The 20,206-nt window shown below is 52.6% G+C and overlaps 7 protein-coding genes across 7 annotated transcripts; 3 read left to right on the top strand and 4 right to left on the bottom strand.

Annotated features, from left to right (window-relative positions):
* Positions 1 to 305: 305 nt before the first annotated feature.
* N7532_008878 (uncharacterized protein) lies at positions 306 to 2,250 on the bottom strand (the record flags this gene model as incomplete). The annotated part of the gene is made up of 4 exons (XM_056621369.1): positions 306 to 668; positions 733 to 800; positions 871 to 1,738; positions 1,855 to 2,250. The coding sequence occupies 4 exons, from the start codon at positions 2,248 to 2,250 to the stop codon at positions 306 to 308; spliced, it is 1,695 nt and encodes a 564-aa protein (XP_056472175.1).
* A 125-nt stretch (positions 2,251 to 2,375) lies between these two features.
* Positions 2,376 to 2,633, bottom strand: N7532_008877 (uncharacterized protein; the record flags this gene model as incomplete). Its single annotated transcript, XM_056621368.1, has 1 exon — positions 2,376 to 2,633. One exon carries the CDS (start codon positions 2,631 to 2,633, stop codon positions 2,376 to 2,378), a length of 258 nt encoding a protein of 85 aa, XP_056472174.1.
* A 1,020-nt stretch (positions 2,634 to 3,653) lies between these two features.
* On the top strand, positions 3,654 to 4,979 carry N7532_008876 (Gfo/Idh/MocA family protein; the record flags this gene model as incomplete). The annotated part of the gene is made up of 1 exon (XM_056621367.1): positions 3,654 to 4,979. One exon carries the CDS (start codon positions 3,654 to 3,656, stop codon positions 4,977 to 4,979), a length of 1,326 nt encoding a protein of 441 aa, XP_056472173.1.
* A 1,508-nt stretch (positions 4,980 to 6,487) lies between these two features.
* On the bottom strand, positions 6,488 to 8,596 carry N7532_008875 (signal recognition particle subunit SRP72; the record flags this gene model as incomplete). The annotated part of the gene is made up of 4 exons (XM_056621366.1): positions 6,488 to 7,688; positions 7,742 to 7,886; positions 7,941 to 8,214; positions 8,276 to 8,596. 4 exons carry the CDS (start codon positions 8,594 to 8,596, stop codon positions 6,488 to 6,490), a joined length of 1,941 nt encoding a protein of 646 aa, XP_056472172.1.
* Positions 8,597 to 11,536: 2,940 nt separating this feature from the next.
* On the top strand, positions 11,537 to 11,956 carry N7532_008874 (uncharacterized protein; the record flags this gene model as incomplete). Its single annotated transcript, XM_056621365.1, has 2 exons — positions 11,537 to 11,545; positions 11,594 to 11,956. The coding sequence occupies 2 exons, from the start codon at positions 11,537 to 11,539 to the stop codon at positions 11,954 to 11,956; spliced, it is 372 nt and encodes a 123-aa protein (XP_056472171.1).
* A 2,106-nt stretch (positions 11,957 to 14,062) lies between these two features.
* Positions 14,063 to 15,502, top strand: N7532_008873 (glycosyltransferase family 31 protein; the record flags this gene model as incomplete). Its single annotated transcript, XM_056621364.1, has 1 exon — positions 14,063 to 15,502. One exon carries the CDS (start codon positions 14,063 to 14,065, stop codon positions 15,500 to 15,502), a length of 1,440 nt encoding a protein of 479 aa, XP_056472170.1.
* A 3,454-nt stretch (positions 15,503 to 18,956) lies between these two features.
* On the bottom strand, positions 18,957 to 19,163 carry N7532_008872 (uncharacterized protein; the record flags this gene model as incomplete). Its single annotated transcript, XM_056621363.1, has 1 exon — positions 18,957 to 19,163. The coding sequence occupies one exon, from the start codon at positions 19,161 to 19,163 to the stop codon at positions 18,957 to 18,959; it is 207 nt and encodes a 68-aa protein (XP_056472169.1).
* Positions 19,164 to 20,206: the final 1,043 nt, after the last annotated feature.

Raw genomic sequence — 20,206 nt, 5'->3', positions numbered from 1 at the left:
CCCTCGCTACACGTGGAACAGTCATTGGGGTCATCTGAGGCTCTTGGCGCCGATCGCTAATTACGCGATGCACAGACCGGTTCATACTACTAGTAGAGGGAATTGGCCTAGGTGCCTTAGGGCAAGGTTTACAGGAGGCTTCGACTAGATTGATCGTGGATATCCTACTCAAGTGACATTTGCATTTCCATTGCCGCAACTGCATCTCAAACTGTATCAAAAGTGTGGGGAAGGCAAAGACAAAAAGAACAAACAAACTTTGCACCGCGCCAAGGCTGCAAAAAGGCCCCTGACGTCACCCACATCTAGTAGCGACGCGGTGGCGGAGGGTAGCCGCCAGCAGGCGGATACCCTGCAGAGGGATGGGGCGACGACCCGCCATAGCCATACGGCTGTGGCTGTCCATATCCCGGTTCAGGGCCGCCGGTCGATGGCGGATAGGGCGATTGTGACGGCGGCTGTTGAGGGTAGCCAGGCTGCGGGCTCTGGCCTTGCGGAGGATAGCCAGGCGGAGGAGCACTGTATCCTCCAGGACCGGGGCCCGGTGGAGGCTGGTTATACCCACCGAAAGAGCCCTGCGGCGGTGGTGGTCCACCGGCGCGGCTTGACGCTTTCTCGTCCTTGGTATCGTAGGATGCGTCAATGGCGCCGAGCATGAGCTTAGCACACTGTAGAGAATATAATCAGTAAATGCTTCTAGAAGAGATAATAGAGAAGGGAGGAGTAACGCACCCAAAGTTCACGGGTCAAGTGCACAGGCGGGTTGGCGCGAGACATCTCGTCCTGCTCAACTTCAAAGTCTATGTTTGAAAAGTCGTTAGTCAACCATTTTGTTGTGCATCACAGCATATGTTTTTCCATCCCACTTACTCGAAGTGCAATCGATCAAGTGTCCAATCTGGGGATCCTCATCCAGGTCTCCCAGGAACTCGCGCGCTCGCTGGTCCGTACCAACCTGCGAGAACTGGAAGGACACCGCGCCACGGCCATAGCGAGTCCGCGAGGTCTCGTCAATCGCATGACGGATCGCATCACCCACGGCACCATGGGGTTCACCGGCCGGCTGTCCATCGGTAATGGTAATCACCAGCACAGGCTTGTCCAGACGGTTGGCGCGGGCCGGGCCCACGATCATTGGGTCGATGACCTTGCTTCGCAAGCTGGTGCCCAACGGCGTCAGTCCTGCGAAACGGACACGGCTCACGAGGTTGTTCACGTCGTCAGCGTTGCGGATACCATCGCCGGTCTCCATAGAATTCATGAACCGCACCGAGATGCCGTCCTGGTCAAAGGTCGAGGCGGCGGTGGCCACGAGGCCGAGGATTTGTCTCAACTGGTCCTTGCGAAGTCCCTTTTCTTCAAACTCAATTGAGCCACTGTCATCCACGTAGAGAATGACGTCGAAGAGAGAAAGCTTCATGACATCCGTTGCGACTTCCATCGGCACAGACCATTCGTGCGTCAGCTTGGCCAGTCGGGCTGGGGCGTCATTGGCAAGAGTCTGGACTAGTCGGTCCAGACGCTCAGGTGGGTAGAACGGCTGGAGGTTCTTCTCTTGGATGGTGCTTATCAGCAGCTGGCGATAAGCGCTGACCTGCTGCGGGGTGACTGGAGCAGCCTGGGGCGGAGGAGCGCCATACTGTCCTCCAGGAGGTCCCTGGGATGGTCCGGGACGGCCCTGACCACCGGGATAGCCTGCTGGGGCGCCCTGGGGCGGGTAGGAAGGAGGTCCCTGGCTCTGTGAAATTGGTCAGCATCTGCCACCTGTTCAGATTAACTTGACGCAAACTCCGTCGCTCAATCACGATGGCAAAGTACAACGCAGTGTCAGGATACAAGAGGGCTCAAATGTACATAAGGTGGCTGCTGTCCAGGATACGGGGATGGTGCTCCAGGATGCGGGGATTGCGGTCCAGTATGATATGGAGGTTGCTGTCCGGGATAGGGAGAATGCGGGCCTGGAGGGTATGGTGACTGCGGCGGCCCAGGGTATGGCGCTTGTTGGCCCGGATAGACAGGCTGCTGGCCAGGATACGGCGATCCCGATGATCCATAGGGCTGACCCTGGGGTGGCGGCGGTGGTGGACGTGCATAGCCCTGCTGAGCCTGCTGCGGTGCGGGGTAGGTGGGCTGTTGCGGAGGAGGTCTGTTGTAGGAACCGGCGGGGGGAGGGGCGTTGTAAGGCTGGTATGGTTGAGCAGGTGAGCCGCCGTACGGAGGATATCCCTGCTGGTTGTAGGGACCGGACATGGTGCCTGGTTGTTGAACCGGAGACAAAAGACCGAGGACAGTCGCGAAGTGGGGTGGATGCGAACCCGCGAACACAACAAACAAAAAAGCAGAGGAGAAAACACCACGGGGCCGATGAAGAAAAGTCAAGACGGGTGTTGCGAAAGGAAGCTTACCGATCCTGGGGCTGCACCTTGTGGCGGAGGAGTTCCGGGATAAGCCTGGTACTGCTGCGGCGGTTGCTGCTGCTGCTGCTGCTGTTGCTGCGTGTCAACACCTGTTTTCTGCCATGACGTCGAGTCTTGAACTGATCGACTTACGTATCCACCAGGCCGCAGTGCAGGCGGAGGACCGCCCGTGTACCCGGTAGGAGGAGCGCCTCCGTAGGTGTTGCCGCTCGACATGGTCTGGCTCGGCTGGTTTTGTTGGGCGGCGGCGATTTTCGAGGCGAACTGGGGCGGTGCTGCGATCAGTAAGGGTGTGGGATGGAGAAGGCAGATGTCAGGCAGATACATACACCCATATCTGTTAAGCCGAAGAGGACGAGAGAGGAAAAAGCGAGAAGAAGAAAAGATTTAGAAGATGATGACGCAGTCAGGCGCCACGCCCGATTTGGCAAGGCTGAAGTCGTAGGCTGTGCGGGTGGAGCACAAGAGCAGACTGAGACTGTACCACGAGGAGTCAGCACTAACAGGCAGGCAGCGAACTCGACTCGGCTATGGCTTAGTAACTCGTCACCAGCAAAGTGTATTGCTCTATGTAGTAATATCATATGATGTCTGCGCTAGTGTAGGAGGTCAATGTAAGTAGTTATCGTGACCTTAGTAGTAAGCAGTGCCATACATCGCTAGAGCCGATCGGCTGTGCAGCGTGCCTGGCCCACTGTGGATGCTCCACCGGCTTTTATTTTGGTTTAAGTATACTCCAAATGCCTCTGATAGGGTATTCATACTAGAAACACACCTAAGGTAAGTTAGAAAATCTTATCTAGATCTAAAGATTGAGGAATTGCATTCCCACGACCTTAAAGTGTGCTGCCCAGGTATACATCACATACTCGCATTATGTAGTAGTAACTCATAGGACAGCCTGTCACCCGCGCGACTAGTTGCACAGATCAAATCGACCGCCATTCGATCCACGGGAGCATTCCGGGGAAAGCTCTCACATCCAACCACGTCTGTCCCTGGCCCATCGTTGGGAAATGAGAGGCCGCTGATGTCACGGCAGCGCATGCCGTGCCTGGAATGACTTAGGAGTTGGCGGGCTCCGATTCACTTCCCCCTTCCCTTTCAGCATCCCTTTTTTCTTCGCCCATCCACGACTTGACCACGCTCGCACTTGCATCGTCTTTCACCGTCGCATCCTTCATCAAATCATCGTCTGCGGTCCCCTGACCGGTCTGAGATCAGATCAACGCCACTATGTCCCCGATCTTGCGGCTCGGTATTTTGGGCGCCACCGACACTGTGGAGTCCACCCACCTGCCAGCCCTACACGCCCTATCCACCCAGTTCGAGCTCACCATCCTCCACGATGCCTCAAGCGAGGCCCTGCAGCGCTGCCAGAAGCGCTTCAACATTAAAGAGACTACTACATCCGCCGCCGACGTCCTGAACCACCCGCAGGTCGACCTGGTCCTCAACCTGCTCCCGTTCGAATACCATGAACAACACACCATCGCAGCGCTGGAAGCTGGCAAACACGTCATGGTCGAGATCCCCCTTAGCCTGGGTATTGACGGACTCCGGCGCATCCGTGCAGCAACCAAAAAGGGAAGTGTTAATTCGACCGTCGAGGGGGGACCCAAGGTATTCGTCGGCTGTGCCCGCCGCTACGCTCCCTGCTTCACAGACATCTTCAAGAAGGAGGTTGCCTCTATCGACCGAATCTACTATGCCCGGTGTCGAAACATCGCCGGACCTCTCCAGCTCCCCGATCAGAAAGCCGCCAAAAAAGGAGACAGCAACGGTACGGGCTTCAATCTCAGCCTGAACGGAAATACCAACGGTAAGAACAATACCAATGGAAGTCTCACAGTCCCCAACACAATCATCAACACGACCAAATTCCACACTCTCCTCGCCGACATCTTCAACGTCGATGACCTCACAGCCGAACGCGTCGCCTTCTGCCGATTCCTCGGCACCCGCGGTGCCCACGACCTCTCCCTTATGCGCGAATTATTCGGCTTCCCTGACGCCGTCGCAAGCATCTCCATCACAGACCCCTTTTACAGCGGAATCTTCCACTACACCGACAACGCCGAGGACGGAAACACCTTCACAATGCTCTACGAAGCCGGCGTCGACGCCGTCCCGCGATGCGACTCCCATCTCACCGTCTACGGTTCCGGCAAGACAGTTAGTCTAGAATACAACTTCCCCTGCCCCGGGGCGACATGCGGCGAGGGCGTGATGTCGGTTGTGGTCGAAGAAGCGGAGAAGCCGGAAAATATCGAGGCCGCCGTCAATGGCAACACCAATGGACACAGTCTTGATGGCAATGTGAATGGTGATGGGGTCTGCAACAGTTTGTCCTGGCCCCGCGCGAAGCGAACAGTCTACACGAGTACCGCCGCAGATGCTTATGAGAAGCAATTCCGCGCGATGTATTCATACTTTGTCTCGGGCGATGCACCCGACGCAAAGACCACCACGGAGGATGCCCTGGACGATCTCAAACTCGTTCACATGATCTTTGAGCATTATGATCGGCAGTGTGGAACAATTCGAACGCCGCTGGGCTGATCACTTTCAAGCTCTTTTCTTTTCTTCATTGGGTCTTGAGTTTTATTCAAATGGGGTCATTTATCCAAATTGTGGTGCTGGGGCATGTGGGTCGAATTGAGGCTATTCATTCACAAGCAGGGCTCAAAATGGTTCTTCACTTCTTGTTTCTTCTTTCGCACAATAGGATTTTCTTCGGCGTCTCACGAGCAGAATTTGTCCCATCAGTATGGCGCAAAGCGAACGCATTTCTTTTTGAATTTGAATTATTCGGTGCAACTATGTTGTCATGGTATCCTGGCGCAAACCCCTTTAGCTAGGACTGAATGCGAGCTTTCTACACCGGTGAGTACATTCCTCAAATGTCCTTGTAGACTTTGAATGTAATGATATAACTAAATTAATTAAATTAATATGCTAAATCAGGCTTATCGCTGTTCGGAAAAGAGAAGAGGAAAAAGAGAAGGGGTGGCGGGTTCAGAGAGGAAGCACAAGGCAAAAAAGAACACAGAGGGGGGAAAAAAAGAAAGAGAAGAAGAAGAAAAGAAGAAAATGCTCGCGGTGCAATGAGCAGCGAGCCTGACTGACTGGACATAAGCAATAGCGAGTATTCCCCGCGAGTACCATTGGATACAGATGTATGTGGAAGCGTAGATGCGATGTCCAGCGACGTGCGAACCACTCGACCATAGTGCCGTACGTAGCACGAGATACCAGAACCGGGACTACTTACCATTCGACTATAGTCCCTTCGAACTTTTATTGGAATAAATATGAGGCTATCGTAGCCTCCTGTAAAAAGGAAGTTATCTTGACCACTTCTACATAATACTTTCTGCTATAAATTAGATCTACGATTATTTCAACTGTTCTCTATAGTATACATGACCTTTCAAAGGGTTCTAGGGGCTTTTGAGACTGTGGCACTGGCTTGAAGCTGGTATACAACAATGCAAATTGAGACTATCCTGGAGGCGGATGTATCTGCCACGACAAGGCAGCAATGTCGAGGTGCGCGTTATTTGCGGAAATACTTTTCTGCTCATGAGAATCCGCCGGTTTGATTCCGCCAGTATCTTCTACATTTTTTCTAATTACTTTTTCCTTGTTGAGGACAAGACTCCCTCCCCTTTCCCTCCCGTCCAACTACTTAAGACAATTAAATCTACTAGTGAGAGTAGCTTTTCAGTTCTGCAAACAGCTCTTAAAGCAGCTTTTATAGCGATTGCCAACTACGTTATTGTTGTTTCTGTGAGTGTTCACAGTTTCAACTCCGTGCTAAATGCCCGGAACCCAAGAACTGCTAATATAGTGATGTGACTCGGAGTTCCATTTCTACGACCAGTCACGACTAATATCAAATAAGCGTCGGCACTGTAACCATTCTATTGATCTTCACTGATTCAAATTTCATGTCAAAATCCTTCATATTGGTATTCATAGGCTCTAGAGCCTAGCATCATCTACCTCAGGGTATGCAATCATAACATCTAGTTCTCCATCCAACCCAGCAACAACAGCGCAGTCCATTACCGCTTGCCCTTCTTCTTCTTATTCTTGTTGCTAGATCCACCACCACCACCACCAGCAGCAGAAGCCTTCTGCTGAGAGCTATCCAGACTCTCATTGACAACACCACCCTGAGTCCGCTCCGCAGCACGTTGCTTGCCCTTCTTACCCTTGGGTCGGTAAGAGGAGCGGTCACGCAGAGGCAGCCATCGCTCAGGGTCAGGCTTCTTCGCCTCATCGTAGTTCTTCGGCATACGGGAATGACGCACGCGCTTGGTGGCGCCGCCTTCCTTGTCGGCTGCAGTGCGCTTGCGGGCCTTTGCAAAGGCAGCCGCGGCGAGTGAAGCCGAAGGCATGATACCGGCTGATTCCAGGACAGAGACGTCGACGTCGGCGGTAAGGTCACTGACCGATGGGAGGCGGTCGAGCTGCGATTCCACTTGCGAGTAGTCCAGCGTAGCTTGCGATGCAACGTAGCCTGCGATGGCGACCTGGTCTGCGGGGTCCTGTTGGTGAAGCGAGCGGAAGATGTCGCCTGCTTTGGCCAGGTCGGACTTGTCGTCGGAGTGAAGCAGGGAGGTTGCGGCGGCCTGCAGGAGAGAGGCCGGGGCCTCGGGCTTCTTCTGCCAGTATGAAGCGGCCGCTTTGAGGGTGGAACGGATCTGGAGCTTTCGACCCTCGAGCTGGTACAGCGAGATAAGAGCGCTGAGGAGGCCCGGGTTAAAGCGGGCATCCTGATCGGCTTCGGAAATGGACTCTTCCAGGCTGCGGAGCGAGCGCTCCATGACTGTGATGGCGGATGTTGTGTTGCCAGCGTTGACATGGAGCTGGACAACAGTCAAAAGAAGACCGATGTCCTTGGGTCGTCGCTCCAGCAAGGGAAGGATCTTCTTCAGTGCCTTTGCGCCATCTTGGCCCTGTGCGTGGCCAGCTGCGTTGTACACAGCTTGGAGATTTGTGCTGGCCTCGGTAGACGGGCAAGGGCTCTTGGAGAGAGCCTTCGCCGTTGACCGAATCATGCCATCATACTTCTGAACAAGAAGGTCTGCCGCGTGCGAGTTGCCCAGCAGAGCATTGGCCTGGAAATCGAACAAGCGGTCGTTGTTGGTGGGATCGGGTGTTGAGTTGAGAGACTTGTAGAGAATGAAGGGGTTGGTAGCAGTCTGACGGGCCAGTACGATATTGTTCTGTGCAATCTTCTTGGTAGAGAGTTCGGGAATGCTAAATTAAGGTCAGCATACAGGTCCCCCATAATAGGATGACGGTGAACTTACTTGTCCACGGAGATTTCCTTGAGAAGAGCCTCGGCCTCTTCGGTCTTGCCCAAACGAATCAAAACGTAGAGATTTTGTACCGTAATAGGAAGCAGCTCTGCAGCTCGTTCTTCGGGCGTGAGATCTTCCGACGTCTGGCAAATATCTAGACTTTTGTCAGCACAGGCTTTGAGCCTGTGATGGCGTTCAAATAACTTACTCTTCGCTCTGTTAAGCAGGACCTCGCCTTGCGGCAGGGCTCCCTTAGCAATGGTCAAACAAGCCGCGTTAAATGTAGTTTCGAACGATTCCAGATCCTCTCTCGAAGGCCGCTCGTGGCGCACATATTGCGACTCTCCTTTCCACTGGAGCTGGGCATCGGTGGCCCACGAGTTGATGCTCAGGTCATTTTCCTCGTGACGGTGCGCCTCCTTATCTTGGGACAGTTGTTCGTAAAGACCGGCGGCACGGCGGAACTGCTCAGCACGGTAGCTCTATACAAGAAACATTAGCGATTGCACAACATTCCACAGGCTCGGAAACTTATTATCATACCACTTGGGCTTCCAGGTGCTGCGCACCTCGGCCACCAGACGACTTCGTCAAAGTATCCAGTGCCTGGTCCAATTGTCCGACCTTGTACAGCGAATAAGCGTATTCCAAGCTGGCCCTCTTCTTCAGAGCGTCGCCACCATCCTCAATCACACGGAGAGCTTCCCCGTAGCGGTCAAGCTTCAGTAGCGCAATTGTCTTGATGTACTGGGCGTTCACGTCGGATCTGGAGTTGGCGAGGGCCGCTTCGCAGGAATGGAGCACCTCCTCATGATCGTCAATCGTCGACCGCTGCAAGAGCGAGCTCAGCGATTGCGCAACCATGGCTGGGTTGCGCAAAGAATGCGGGTATTGGGGTAATTCGGTGCGGGAAGGATCGTATTTCAGACGGTAGCTGTGGTGTTGATGTCGGGGAATGGGGGACAATTAAGAACCCCGGGTTGATATCCACCTCCGCAAGACCAGAGTGTGCGGAATCAATCCTTCCCCATCGGGCAATGCTGCGCACTAGGCCGAGTGCCCTGCCGTAGTATCACGTGTTTGATTATATAATCGTTTCCGTACATGTAGTTAACTAACTAGTTAACTAGTCGCCTGAGCATTCAGGGGTTGGTTTTAATTGAGATAATTAATAGCTTGCTTCTTTATTTTCTGTAGTATTGGGCGACATTCGCCTTCAATTCCGGAAAATCATCGCGCAAAAGGTAGAACGTGGGGGAAATGGAATTCGACTGATCGGTACTAACGTAACCCGTAAGCGAGTGGATCATGTAAGCGAGCGGATCACCCGCCCAATTTCCGACCGCGTTCTGCAACGCGTCCTATTCAACCACATACCATGCCACCAATTCGCACTCAATCTCAACAAAATTCGACTGAGCAGGAAGGCCGAATCCTACTTGCTATACAAGCTCTCAAAAATGACGAAATTACTTCTATTCGCGAAGCAGCGAAGCAATTCGACGTTCCATATACCACACTACAACGCCGTATGAAAGGAGGCGCGTTTCGCTCTACCACACGCGCCAACAACCACAAATTAACCCAATTGGAAGAGGAATCGCTTCAAAAATGGATAATTTCGCTGGATTCACGTGGTGTTGCGCCTAGGCAAGATATGGTGCGAGAAATGGCCAATATACTGCTCTTAAAACGTGGAGAACGCACGCCTCAGTCGGTTGGTAGTAAATGGGTATATAACTATATCCAACGCTGCCCTGAGCTCAAAACACGCTTTTCACGTCGATATGACTACAAACGCGCGTTATGTGAGGATCCGAAGATTATACAAGAGTGGTTTGATCGATTCCGACAGGTCATTATTCAATATGGTATTCATGAGAATGATATCTGGAATTTTGACGAAACTGGCTTCGCAATGGGCCTAGCAAGCACTTCACGTGTAGTCACACGTGCTGAATACTACGGCAAAAGGAAGCTTATGCAGCCAGGTAATCGAGAGTGGGTTACAGCGATCGAGTGTATTAACCGATCTAATGTTCTCCCGCCGACTATTATCTTTAAAGGCAAAAACTTCAACTCAGCGTGGTTTACTACTCCGCCAAGAGACTGGCGCTTTGAAGTTAGTGCAAATGGCTGGACTACGGATCAAATTGGTCTTGCTTGGCTTGAAAAACACTTTATTCCGCATACTACCAACTGTCGACATGGGGTATGGCGGCTATTAGTGATGGATGGCCACGGAAGCCATGTTACACCTCAATTCGACGATATTTGCCAGCAAAACCAGATTATTCCAATCTGTATGCCTCCGCACTCTTCTCATTTACTTCAACCTCTCGATATTGGCTGTTTTGCTGTTTTGAAACGGCTATACGGACAACACGTTCAGGCTAAGATGCGAAATGGCGTTAATCATATTGATAAGCTTGATTTTCTGGCCTCATATCCTCAGACGCGTACAGAGGTATATAAACCAGCTACGATATCAAATAGCTTCGCCGCTGCAGGACTTATACCATATCAGCCACAGCGAGTGCTTAATATTCTTGATATTCAGCTTCGAACACCAACCCCTCCAACCAGCCGTGGTAGTGATAGTAGCCGCGATTTCATACCTCACACGCCAATTCATCCAGTTGATATCCGACGGCAGGCTTCTTCAATCAAAACACTACTACGGCAACGCTCATATACGCCCCCAAGTCCTGCTAAGATTGCGTTACAGCAGCTAATCAAGGGCGCTGAACAAGCAATTCATCAGGTTGCTCTAGTAAGCAATGAGAATGAGCGGTTACGCGCTGAAAATGCCCACCAAAAGCGAAAAAGGGCATTACCAAATCGGCGAATAGCTAATAATGGTGGGATGACTGTTGGTGAGGCTCAGGAGCGTATTGAGAAGGAGGCAAATGGTGTTGAAGCAGAGATCATAGACAATACGGCGGCGGCTGCGGTAGCGAATTCGGCCAATCAGAGAGCGCCGCCGAGGTGTTCAAATTGTTGGAATATAGGGCATAAGAGAACTAGGTGCCCTAATTAGTGTGTGAACAGTGTTAATTGAATATATTGGTTGGTGGTTATTTTATATATATTTTCGTGGCTGGGTAGTTGGGTAAGTGATCCGCTGGCTTACATGATCCACTCGCTTACGGGTTACGTTACAATCGATATATATTTGGCCCGTGCTATGTAATGGTGCTTCTACGAGTTTTGGTTGAGTTTTACACAAATTTGCGGCCTATCTCCCCAGTTTAGTTTAAGTTCTGGTCCATCTCAATCAATTGATAGCAGAAATTGATATTTGGTTTGACTCATTTGAAGTATTCCTGCAAAATTTACCCCTAACGAATTACCCGCGACAGCCATGGCTTGTTCTAGACTCCCCTCAAAACAGACTATGCAACTCCGGCGTCGGCTAGTCCGACCTAGCGGGAACCCTTGAAAATGTGGCGCACACCGCGATCAAGATTTGCCAGGGTTTACGACCCGGTCTCTCTCTCTGAAACGGCACCGCGGGACCTGCAGCAGGGATCTGGTCTAAGAATAGCCGGACACCCAGATATACAGTTTAGTGTATATTACAGGATAATACTTGCCAGCTGGACCTTCTCTGTTTAAGCTGCCGCGGCGTCCATCATCTGCAAACACTTCCATAGTTAAAGGCAACCGAGTCTCGTAGATTAGTATCGGCAGGGGGCTTCGGATGAACGACCAGATGGACAGGTTATGTGATCCATGACTAATAGGCAATGATCAACTAACTAACTAACTAGTTACTTCTTGACTCTCTATCCTAGTGACCTGATGCACTGCGTCAGTTGAATTTGAATTTAGCTGTGACGGAATAACATACGGAAACAGAGCTGTAGAATCCACGAGCTGAATAACCTCGAAGAGAATGCAAGAAACTTCAACTTCCAGCCTACCATTCACGGCTATCCCCGCCGCAATAACAGCCAAGACACAGAGAGTGAAGAACTACGAGCCTATCAGCAAAGTGGACGATACTTTCAGACCCTAGAAACGTTCAAAAAAATTTGCTCAGAGCATGGAAGAACCAACATCATCAATCATCTGCAGTCACTGGACACAGACTCGCAATTCCGAGATTACGCTCAGTCTCTATACAGTGGCACTCTCGCACCGATGCAGTACAACCACCGCATCGCAACCCAGTCTCCAGAACCAAGCCACAAAACAAAAGACTCGCAAGTACTTGTCTAGAGCGGGACGGCGGCAGATGCGTCGCGGCTACTGGTACGGTCTACGATAGATACTTCTTCCCTGAAGGCTCCCAGGATCGATGAGATTACACCAGCTGCGTTCAGATAGTCCCTGCCTACCTTGCAAGCTAAAAAGACGAAGATGAAAACTACAGGAAAATTATCACGTGGACTCACCTGACCCACTGCTTCCCTTCCATCAATATTGACCAAGCCTCCATCAACGACCCTCGAAACGCTATGACCCTCTGTTCTATTCTCTACGATAGCTTTATCCAGTTCTGGTTTGCTCTTGAAGAGACTCAGACACCGAATACGTGCCTGGTTATTGATTATGAGCCTAGTATTCTCTATCACCCGGATCTACCCTCGCAAGTTACGTTTAGATGTCACAACAATTGTTCTGAACTCCCGAGCCCTGAACTGCTTAGGATACACGCCGCTATCGCTGATATTATCTGGAGTTTTAAAGACAACGTTTGCCCAAAGATCACAGTAGTGATGTTTCTGCTATGCTAGCATGTCAGCGACCACGCTCGGCGTGCTTGGTTCGCAACTTCGAAACGTTTCAAAGGATCAGCAAGAACGCTCGTGGGCTAGGCCGAGAGGTCAGAGCACTTCAAAGGATCGCAGTATGCCATAGTTGTAAGGCTTGGGGTTCCTGGAATCATAGCCTACGAAATGAATTGATTATTGCTCCTAGGTCGCTATTTGGCATTCCACTGTTATGTAAGTCGTCTCAGAGTAGTCAGTCAGCTCAGGCACGTGCCCACTTCTACCTAGCGATTGGAATGCAGCAAGCAGTGGGTGCTAGGTACGGACAGGGGAATCCAGGACCGCTCAGGCATTACTTCGAGGCAACCGACCGATGATAGTCGGTGAAGTTATTTTCAGGAAGCCTCGCAAGGCAATCTCAAATGCCCTGCTCTAGTGAATAGTTTGACCAAGGCGTCCGGCCCCAACTGTAATCCTCCAAACTACAAGATGGCCAAGCAGGCTTCCTCATTCTCCATGCTTCGTTCCTGTGGGGGCGGCCCCGGGGTGGTCACGAATAGATGTTTTGGGCCAAATTGATTCCCCCAGATCTCAAGAAATCTTGATCAAATCTGGAGTACGTACACTGTCCAAGTGTACTTCGTTCATGACGGTGGTGGTATGTTGGGATTGACTCCGGGAGCGGGTGCCGAGCCCCTCGGTTGGACCCTGAAAGTCTTGGACGATCAGCCCTGCGACTAAAACCAAGGGGGATTAGAATCTCTCGAGACCCAGTTGGGCTCGGTGAGCGGGCCATCGACAGGGGCAGATCTGCATTGGGATCGCCCGAATGAGATGGAACAAACGCCCAGAAATGCCAGATAGAATGAATGTCTTGCCGGGGAATCTGATCGCTGTATATCGCATGTTAAGCGGCAACTAGGATCTTGCGGGGATCTCAGCAGGGTACCAGCTTGGCTGGGCTCCGGTAGTATGGAGTGGATGCTCAGGGACTGCAACCGGGCAGGGCGACGCGCGGACGTGGAGCTGAGCGGCGGGCGGACGACGAGTGAGAAAAGCAAGCGTTGGCGGCCGGGCTTGGCATCGGCCGCGTTTGTGAGCAGCTTTCCTCAAGGTGCTGCATGAACAGCCACGCTGCGGCCGCTGGGCTGCGCTACCGGGCGTCGCAGGCTGCGTTACGAGCGACGGCGGAGCCAAACCAAGGCAAAAGAGCCCCGTCTCACCCACTCAACCAATGCCTCGGGGTCAAAACGGTGCCTTTCAGGGCCTCTCGTACAGGAGTAGCAATGCAACACGTGACCTCACGTCATGCCCCTGGACGCGGCCTTGCCTCTTTCGAGTCCCACGGAACCATGATCGGCCCTCGCTCTCCCGTCTCGCTTCTCCGTACAAATCTGCGTTTTTTCCTCCTCACCTTCCCCACGGTGTACATACCTTCCTCGCCGCGGTCCGTCCTCCCCACGTGGGCCTTTTGATTGTTCGAGTCCTACCGGCGCACGTCTGCGCAATGCGCATGCTCACCAGGTGACCTTGCGACGAGTACATAGGAACCGCCGGGCACGATAGACCTGCCCTCCCCCAAAAACCGAATATCTTTACTAGGAACTTGATAATGCTCTTCAATCGGGATGGGGCCATCCCGGCTTCATGGGCGTGGAAGAAGATGCTCCGCTTCGTTGTCGTCTTCATTGCCGTCGCTGGTTTCGCCGCCCTGCTCTGGCCGTCACCGAAGCACCACACGGCCCCGATGCGCGCCACCTCCAATATCACCATCTCGCCGCAAGTGCAATGTGACCCGGATGTCGACATGTTGCACCGCCTGAACATCAAGAAGTTGGCGGACTATACCCGCCGGGAAATTGTGGTGGACGTCAACCCGGAACCGCTCCCGCTGAAGCAGAAGGTCGAGGAGCCGCTGTGGGATGCAAAGTTGAAGGCCCCCGGGAACAGCGAGCAGGGAGCATTGCAGGATGGCTGCTCGGTCAGCAAGCCGCTCACGCTCCAGATTCCCCCGCGACCAAAGTCGACCGACGCATCGCATATCGACTTCGGCGTGGCGACGACGGTATCTCGGTTGAACGAGTCCCTGGATCAATTTGCACACTGGGCTGGGTACTCGCGGGCTCGTATCTTTGCGCTGATTGAGCCGGATGAGACCAAAGGAAAGTCGATCCAGCAGGTCAAGGTCAAGGCGGAGAATTTGGGGATCAACCTGTTCATCACGGAATCCGAGGACGACTACTTGCACCGGTACTTCGCTCTTATCCCGATCCTGGAGAGCAACATGCGCGAGCAGACCCGGTGGGGTTGCATCATCGACGACGACACCTTCTTCCTCTCCATGCCCGCGTTGGTCGACGCGTTGGGCCATTACGACGACACCAAACCCATGTATATCGGCGGTTTATCAGAGGGTATACCTCAGATCGCCGTATTCGGACTGATCGCGTTCGGAGGCGCTGGCGTCTTCATGTCGCGACCACTGTTATCCGATCTGGGCACCGTGTATGACGAGTGCGAGCAGATGACATTCACCGGTGACCGCCGAATCGCCAATTGCATCTACCAGTACACCACGACCCGCCTGACCGTGGACCACCGCCTCCACCAGCTGGATCTGATGAAGGACGCCTCGGGCTTCTTCGAGGCGGGCCGGGAACCGCCTCTGTCTGTGCACCACTGGAAGTCCTGGTTCACCGCCGACATGCCCAAACTGAGCGTGATATCCGAAGCCTTCGGCGAAGACGTCCTCCTGCGCCAGTGGCAGTTCAGCGATGAATGGATCCTGACCAACGGTTTCTCCGTCATCCAATATAGCCTACCCCTCGACCCGGGCGACATTACCATGGAAATGACCTGGGAACCGCACAACGGCGCAACCGACGAATCCTACCTCCACGAACTCGGGCCCCTCCGCCGCAAGGACGATGACAAGATTAGCTTCCAGCTAGAAGACGCCGTGATCGAGCCCAACGGCCGCGTTACACAGTGGTACATCCAGCGCGACAAAGCGGGTGACCAAGTCTTGGAACTGTCGTGGCGAAAGAGGTGATGATCTATTCTGCTGTCTTTCCTACTTTTTATATGGCTTTTTGCATTGGCTCCCCCGACTTCGGGGGTTCATATCGGGGTTTATATAAGAAGCAATGAGCTGCAATTGGTGCAGACTCTTTGACTATCGCCCTTCCCCCGCCTCATCCAATCCGGCGCTTGATCTTGGTACTTTGCATGGGATTCTTGTTTATAGATTGGTGATACACCTTTATAATGCCCTGGGGATGATGCACCCTAATGTGACATGGAATATACGCAGTTGCGTTGCAGTAGCTTCAGCATGTAATTTCCCGTTCTTCGTTTTCCTGTAGAGGATTGTGTTACCTGTTGTCACACGTTGATTCTGTCCGTGCGGATAGTCGGAGGTTGGGATAGCAGCGAGATCCTTGCTGATCCTGGAACATGACTGAACAATCCAAGACAGATGGCAAATTCAAACTCGAAAATCAGCCTCCTTCCCATCACGCGTTGGTCTTATTATCGGATGCAACGTTTAATGCAAGGCACACACTAACCACGCGAGAGACGTTCTTACACAGCGTTGGTAAACCGACTCTCACAGCCATGGGCGGTCAAACGTGGTCTAATATGCTTACCTGGGTTGGTAATGTGTGCGAGAAGCCCAGCCTCCAGCATAAAATGATTTGAGATTGGGATTATGATCAATGGCCATGAAGAATATAGTTTGGTACAAGCACGGGTGCTGGAATCGTGCAGTAGCCCAGGAAGTCATGATAGAACCTCAACGCTTCACATGTATTCTCCTATACTTAGCTACTGCACCGGTTTAATTTCACATTCTTCTGAACACATAGATACTGACTGCACTTTGAGGTGACGGGAGGCATTAGGTATGCACCAGGGAACTCCTAAGAGAACGAGCACGGTCACATAGTTTACTCGAGATCGAACTGGGACGCAACGGGCCAATTCAACCGAATGAAACGTTTTGCTGCGCACAGCATGTGATAATCTGTGGGTGTACATTGATGACACCCTCATTATATGATACATCAACACTTCGGCCACTGGATTGAACCTGCATCGGTATCAGTTTGTGCTTCGTAATTAGCCTAACAGCAGGATGTATGTTTGAGCACTTGGAGCACCCGTCATAGAGTCGGTATGGGGGTTAGGATGATGCCAGGTATTCCAACGTAGATCCCTCTGACGATCAAACTTGATCGATAAGACGTTAGTGTATGACATGATACCCAAAAGCCGGACGAATAGAAGCCCCCTCCTGATAGAATCGTTAGAAACGTCAAATCACCCCTGAAATAGTTGATTCCAAGATCTTCACTGGAATATACTTTGATCGGAAGATCATAATCGACGCGGAAACGACACCCAGGACACTTCGAACCAGTAACCTGAGACTATCAATTTGAGGACACCACGACCAAAAACGAGGCCATTCAAACTTCGCTTTCTACCTGTAGGTAGTGCAAGACAGAGACAAACTCAATCCCAAAACGGAGAAAGGCGCTCTATGCCGCTAGCGCTGGAAATCATCTAGATCTCGCACATTAAGCGATTTCGATCGAAAATTTAATTTCCGAACAATGGTCCCCGCAATGCGTGATCTCCCAAATCCGAGCATGCCCAAGCCCACTTGGTGCGATATGTGCCATTTGTCTCATTCCTCTTGATCCATACTCCCTATAGATTAGTGGTACGTACTGGCTGCGAGCAAGTGAATCATGATCCGATCCGCTCGATCCGCCAGGACATGCCGACTCCGATGATCGTCGGCAAAGAGCATCCCGACCCCCTGTCATAGTTCCCTGACCGGCAAGATGACACGGCAATTCCATGGTTGATAAGACAACGGTGCCGCATGTCCGTGTCACGGTGACAGCATGAAAAAAAGCAAGTATGATCAGATAAAACTCTGATTTTGTGATCAGACGCCACAGGCGACGGGAAATAGGTGGCTGAGATTATACGGTGGTATTTTGTCTCTGCGCAACGGCGCAACACTAAGAGTAGCCTTGTAGATTGCTTTTTTTCGTCTTGATGCAATCGCCTGATCCGCGCCGGACGCCGGACGCACTCCACGTACCTTTGCTCTGTCCCTGTTTTTCTGCGCGAGGACCTTGCATATTTTTTGCTTCTTATTTTATTTCTCCAAACTACCCGGACAAGCGAAATGAACAAGGGTTGATCGATGGGGGAATCGATTCGAACTATTAGATGCTGGATGGGTCCCATGATGAACCGCGTGGGCCAGTGCACGATTTCCCCAGTGACATCATGTTTTGGTCCAAGCGCGGCAACGGTCTGGCGGTCAGGGCGTAGCAACCAGGGCTGTATAGGATGAGGTTACGTCTTGCGAGCAGTCGACGCAATCACAAGCAACAGGACAAATCCCGAGCAGAGTGATTGCAGGGAATCGAACAAGGCCATTGTTGTGCCACGCATATCCAGGGGTAAATTTCCTGTTCTACTAATAGAAATATGGAGACTAGCGCGGAATTTGATGCACCAAGCCACGTCTCAGTCACAACCATGTGGGCATTGCCCCGTGCAGCATGGCCAATCGAGAGCCGCAGCGGGCAGACGAGTCACCTTAGGTCACCTTAGTGCCCGGCGAATTTCAGCGTCACTCAGTTGCTGGCTGGGCTTCTGGTGCTGCGCGACGCGGATTATATGCCATATTATTGTTTCGCCTGATTTTCGAGACCAGGTTTTTGTTCTTGTGTACGGAAGCTTTGATTCTGTGTCGGCAAGCGGGAGGCAACAAATCTCCGCATGCCTCCGCAAGACGGGGGAGAGGGAGGTCTGTAGCTGGCCAATCCCCTAGTGCCGGCGCAACGGTTGTCAGGGGGTGCATGGTGAGGGGGTGAAGTTGATCACGACAAAGAGTAGGAAGTGTCCAAGGAGGCTGGGCCAATAAACTGGAGTGGTTGTCCCGGTGCCCAACCAACGAGAACTTTCTCCTCCCCTCCTCCCCTTTTCCTTTACCCCCTTTTTGACGGCGCGTCAATCCGACCCGGATGGAGAGGTCGTGGAAGGCCCCGGATGTCCATGGTGATTCTGTATGGTCCGGAGGTCTCGACATATCCCGAGGGTGTCGGACTGGGATCCGCAACGATGTGCACCGTACTCCGTCGTAGGTAGGGCTCGGGCCCGCGCATCGCATCTGTGCAGGATGGGGCGACAAGCAAACGGCCTGCAAGGAGGGGCCTCCTTGCCCTTCCCTTCTCCTTCCATGGAGCTTCGAAATCCTTCTGGTGGCCTTCCAGAAGGTCAGTAAAAGGCTTGGCGGGACCAATCCAGAGTCATCCTTCAGCCCTCCGTCCCGTCTGTGTGGCAGTGAAGTGGATCTTTGGAGGCTGAACCGGCCGGCGCCCTCTAGCGTCGCTCCCCCGGAAAGGAAAAGGGGGATGGACGAGATGGGGTTTAATTACCGAGGGGGTTCCACTTGGGAAATGGATCGTCAGGAAATCTCACAGGGCTTGTTGGTCACGGACTGTCGCAAGACCAGAAGTCCATCTGGATGCACGTACGGTCTCGGAATGAGGAGAAGGGAAGGGGATGGGAGAGGGGGTTGCACGATGGTCCGGGAAGTTGAGAACGAGCATCACTGCGCCGTCCACCGCACATCCACGACGTTCGTTGCTTCCCGTTTCACGACGACGTGTCAGGAGCCACATTGTGTCCCGTGTAGATTTGCAGGGAAGACAAAGGGGGGCCCATCGAAACCTTCTAGAAGGAAATCATCTACTCCGTACGGAGTAGCACGTACGGGAAGGATGGATTTAGCCTTCCACCGTCGGTGTCGGCTAGCAATAGTGGGAGGGTGGGAAACAGACTATCGAGATGGTGAGGCAAATCTCTCTGTTCACAGGACTCCCGCATCTGAAGATCTGCCTGCTTCGCCGTCCAGTTGCATAATCGTTAGGGACGTCGTGTCGCACCATTAGCCAGGAGAGACATGCATGTCATCATGTCCACCGACTTGACCCGTTTTCGATCATCCCCCCTTTTCGCTCATTCGTGCGCACTGCCAAAAAGGAGGTTCCGGGGGTCCGGATACACGTTGCTTTTTGACAGAAGAGTCGGAGCCTGATACAGGCACTTTCCCCCTTTCATGCAGGTAGGTCTGCAGGCAGGCTTGGAGTGGTTGCTTTTTCCCATCGAGGGCTCCACCGCTGCCCGATCACCCATGCTCTGCAACTTGCGTCATTGCCTACTGGAGGGACGTGGTGCAGTGCCGTAGCCACTGGTAGTCGTTTCGCACTAGGGATCGAGGGACTGGAAGATGTGCTTGCTAGCCACCGTCGCCACGATTGGGGGAGAGCGGGGGGCGCAGGGCATCGGGGAGCATCTTCCGGAAAGCGTAACAGTAGAAAAGGACGAGAGAAAATGATTAAAATAAATTCTGATTCAGATCGGCGTCGCTATCTCGTATCCACATCTTTCGCGCGGCCGCAGGGACGGGGGAAAATGCACGTTGTGGAGCCGACTTGCTGACGGGGGGCTTCTGGCGCGGCCAGGTTTCCTTCTAGCGGCATTCGCTGGATCCGACTAGGGGAACTAGAACCAGTTGGACCTGCGCTGCAGGGATAGCAGCCTTGGGTGCTCGTAAAGGGGGAGAACAGGAGGTGGTGGATGGAGAATGCAGAGAGAGAGTCGAGAAGGTGAGATTGAGAGAGGCAGAAAAAGTACGGGGAGCAGCGCGTGTATATGACGCTGT

This window comes from Penicillium argentinense (genome assembly GCF_028826775.1).
Source record: "Penicillium argentinense strain IBT 30761 chromosome Unknown utg000009l_segment0_segment0, whole genome shotgun sequence".
Classification (NCBI taxonomy): Eukaryota; Fungi; Ascomycota; class Eurotiomycetes; order Eurotiales; family Aspergillaceae; genus Penicillium; species Penicillium argentinense.
The sequence above is the reverse complement of the archived record's forward strand: the minus strand, read 5'-3'. Positions and strand labels throughout refer to the sequence as shown.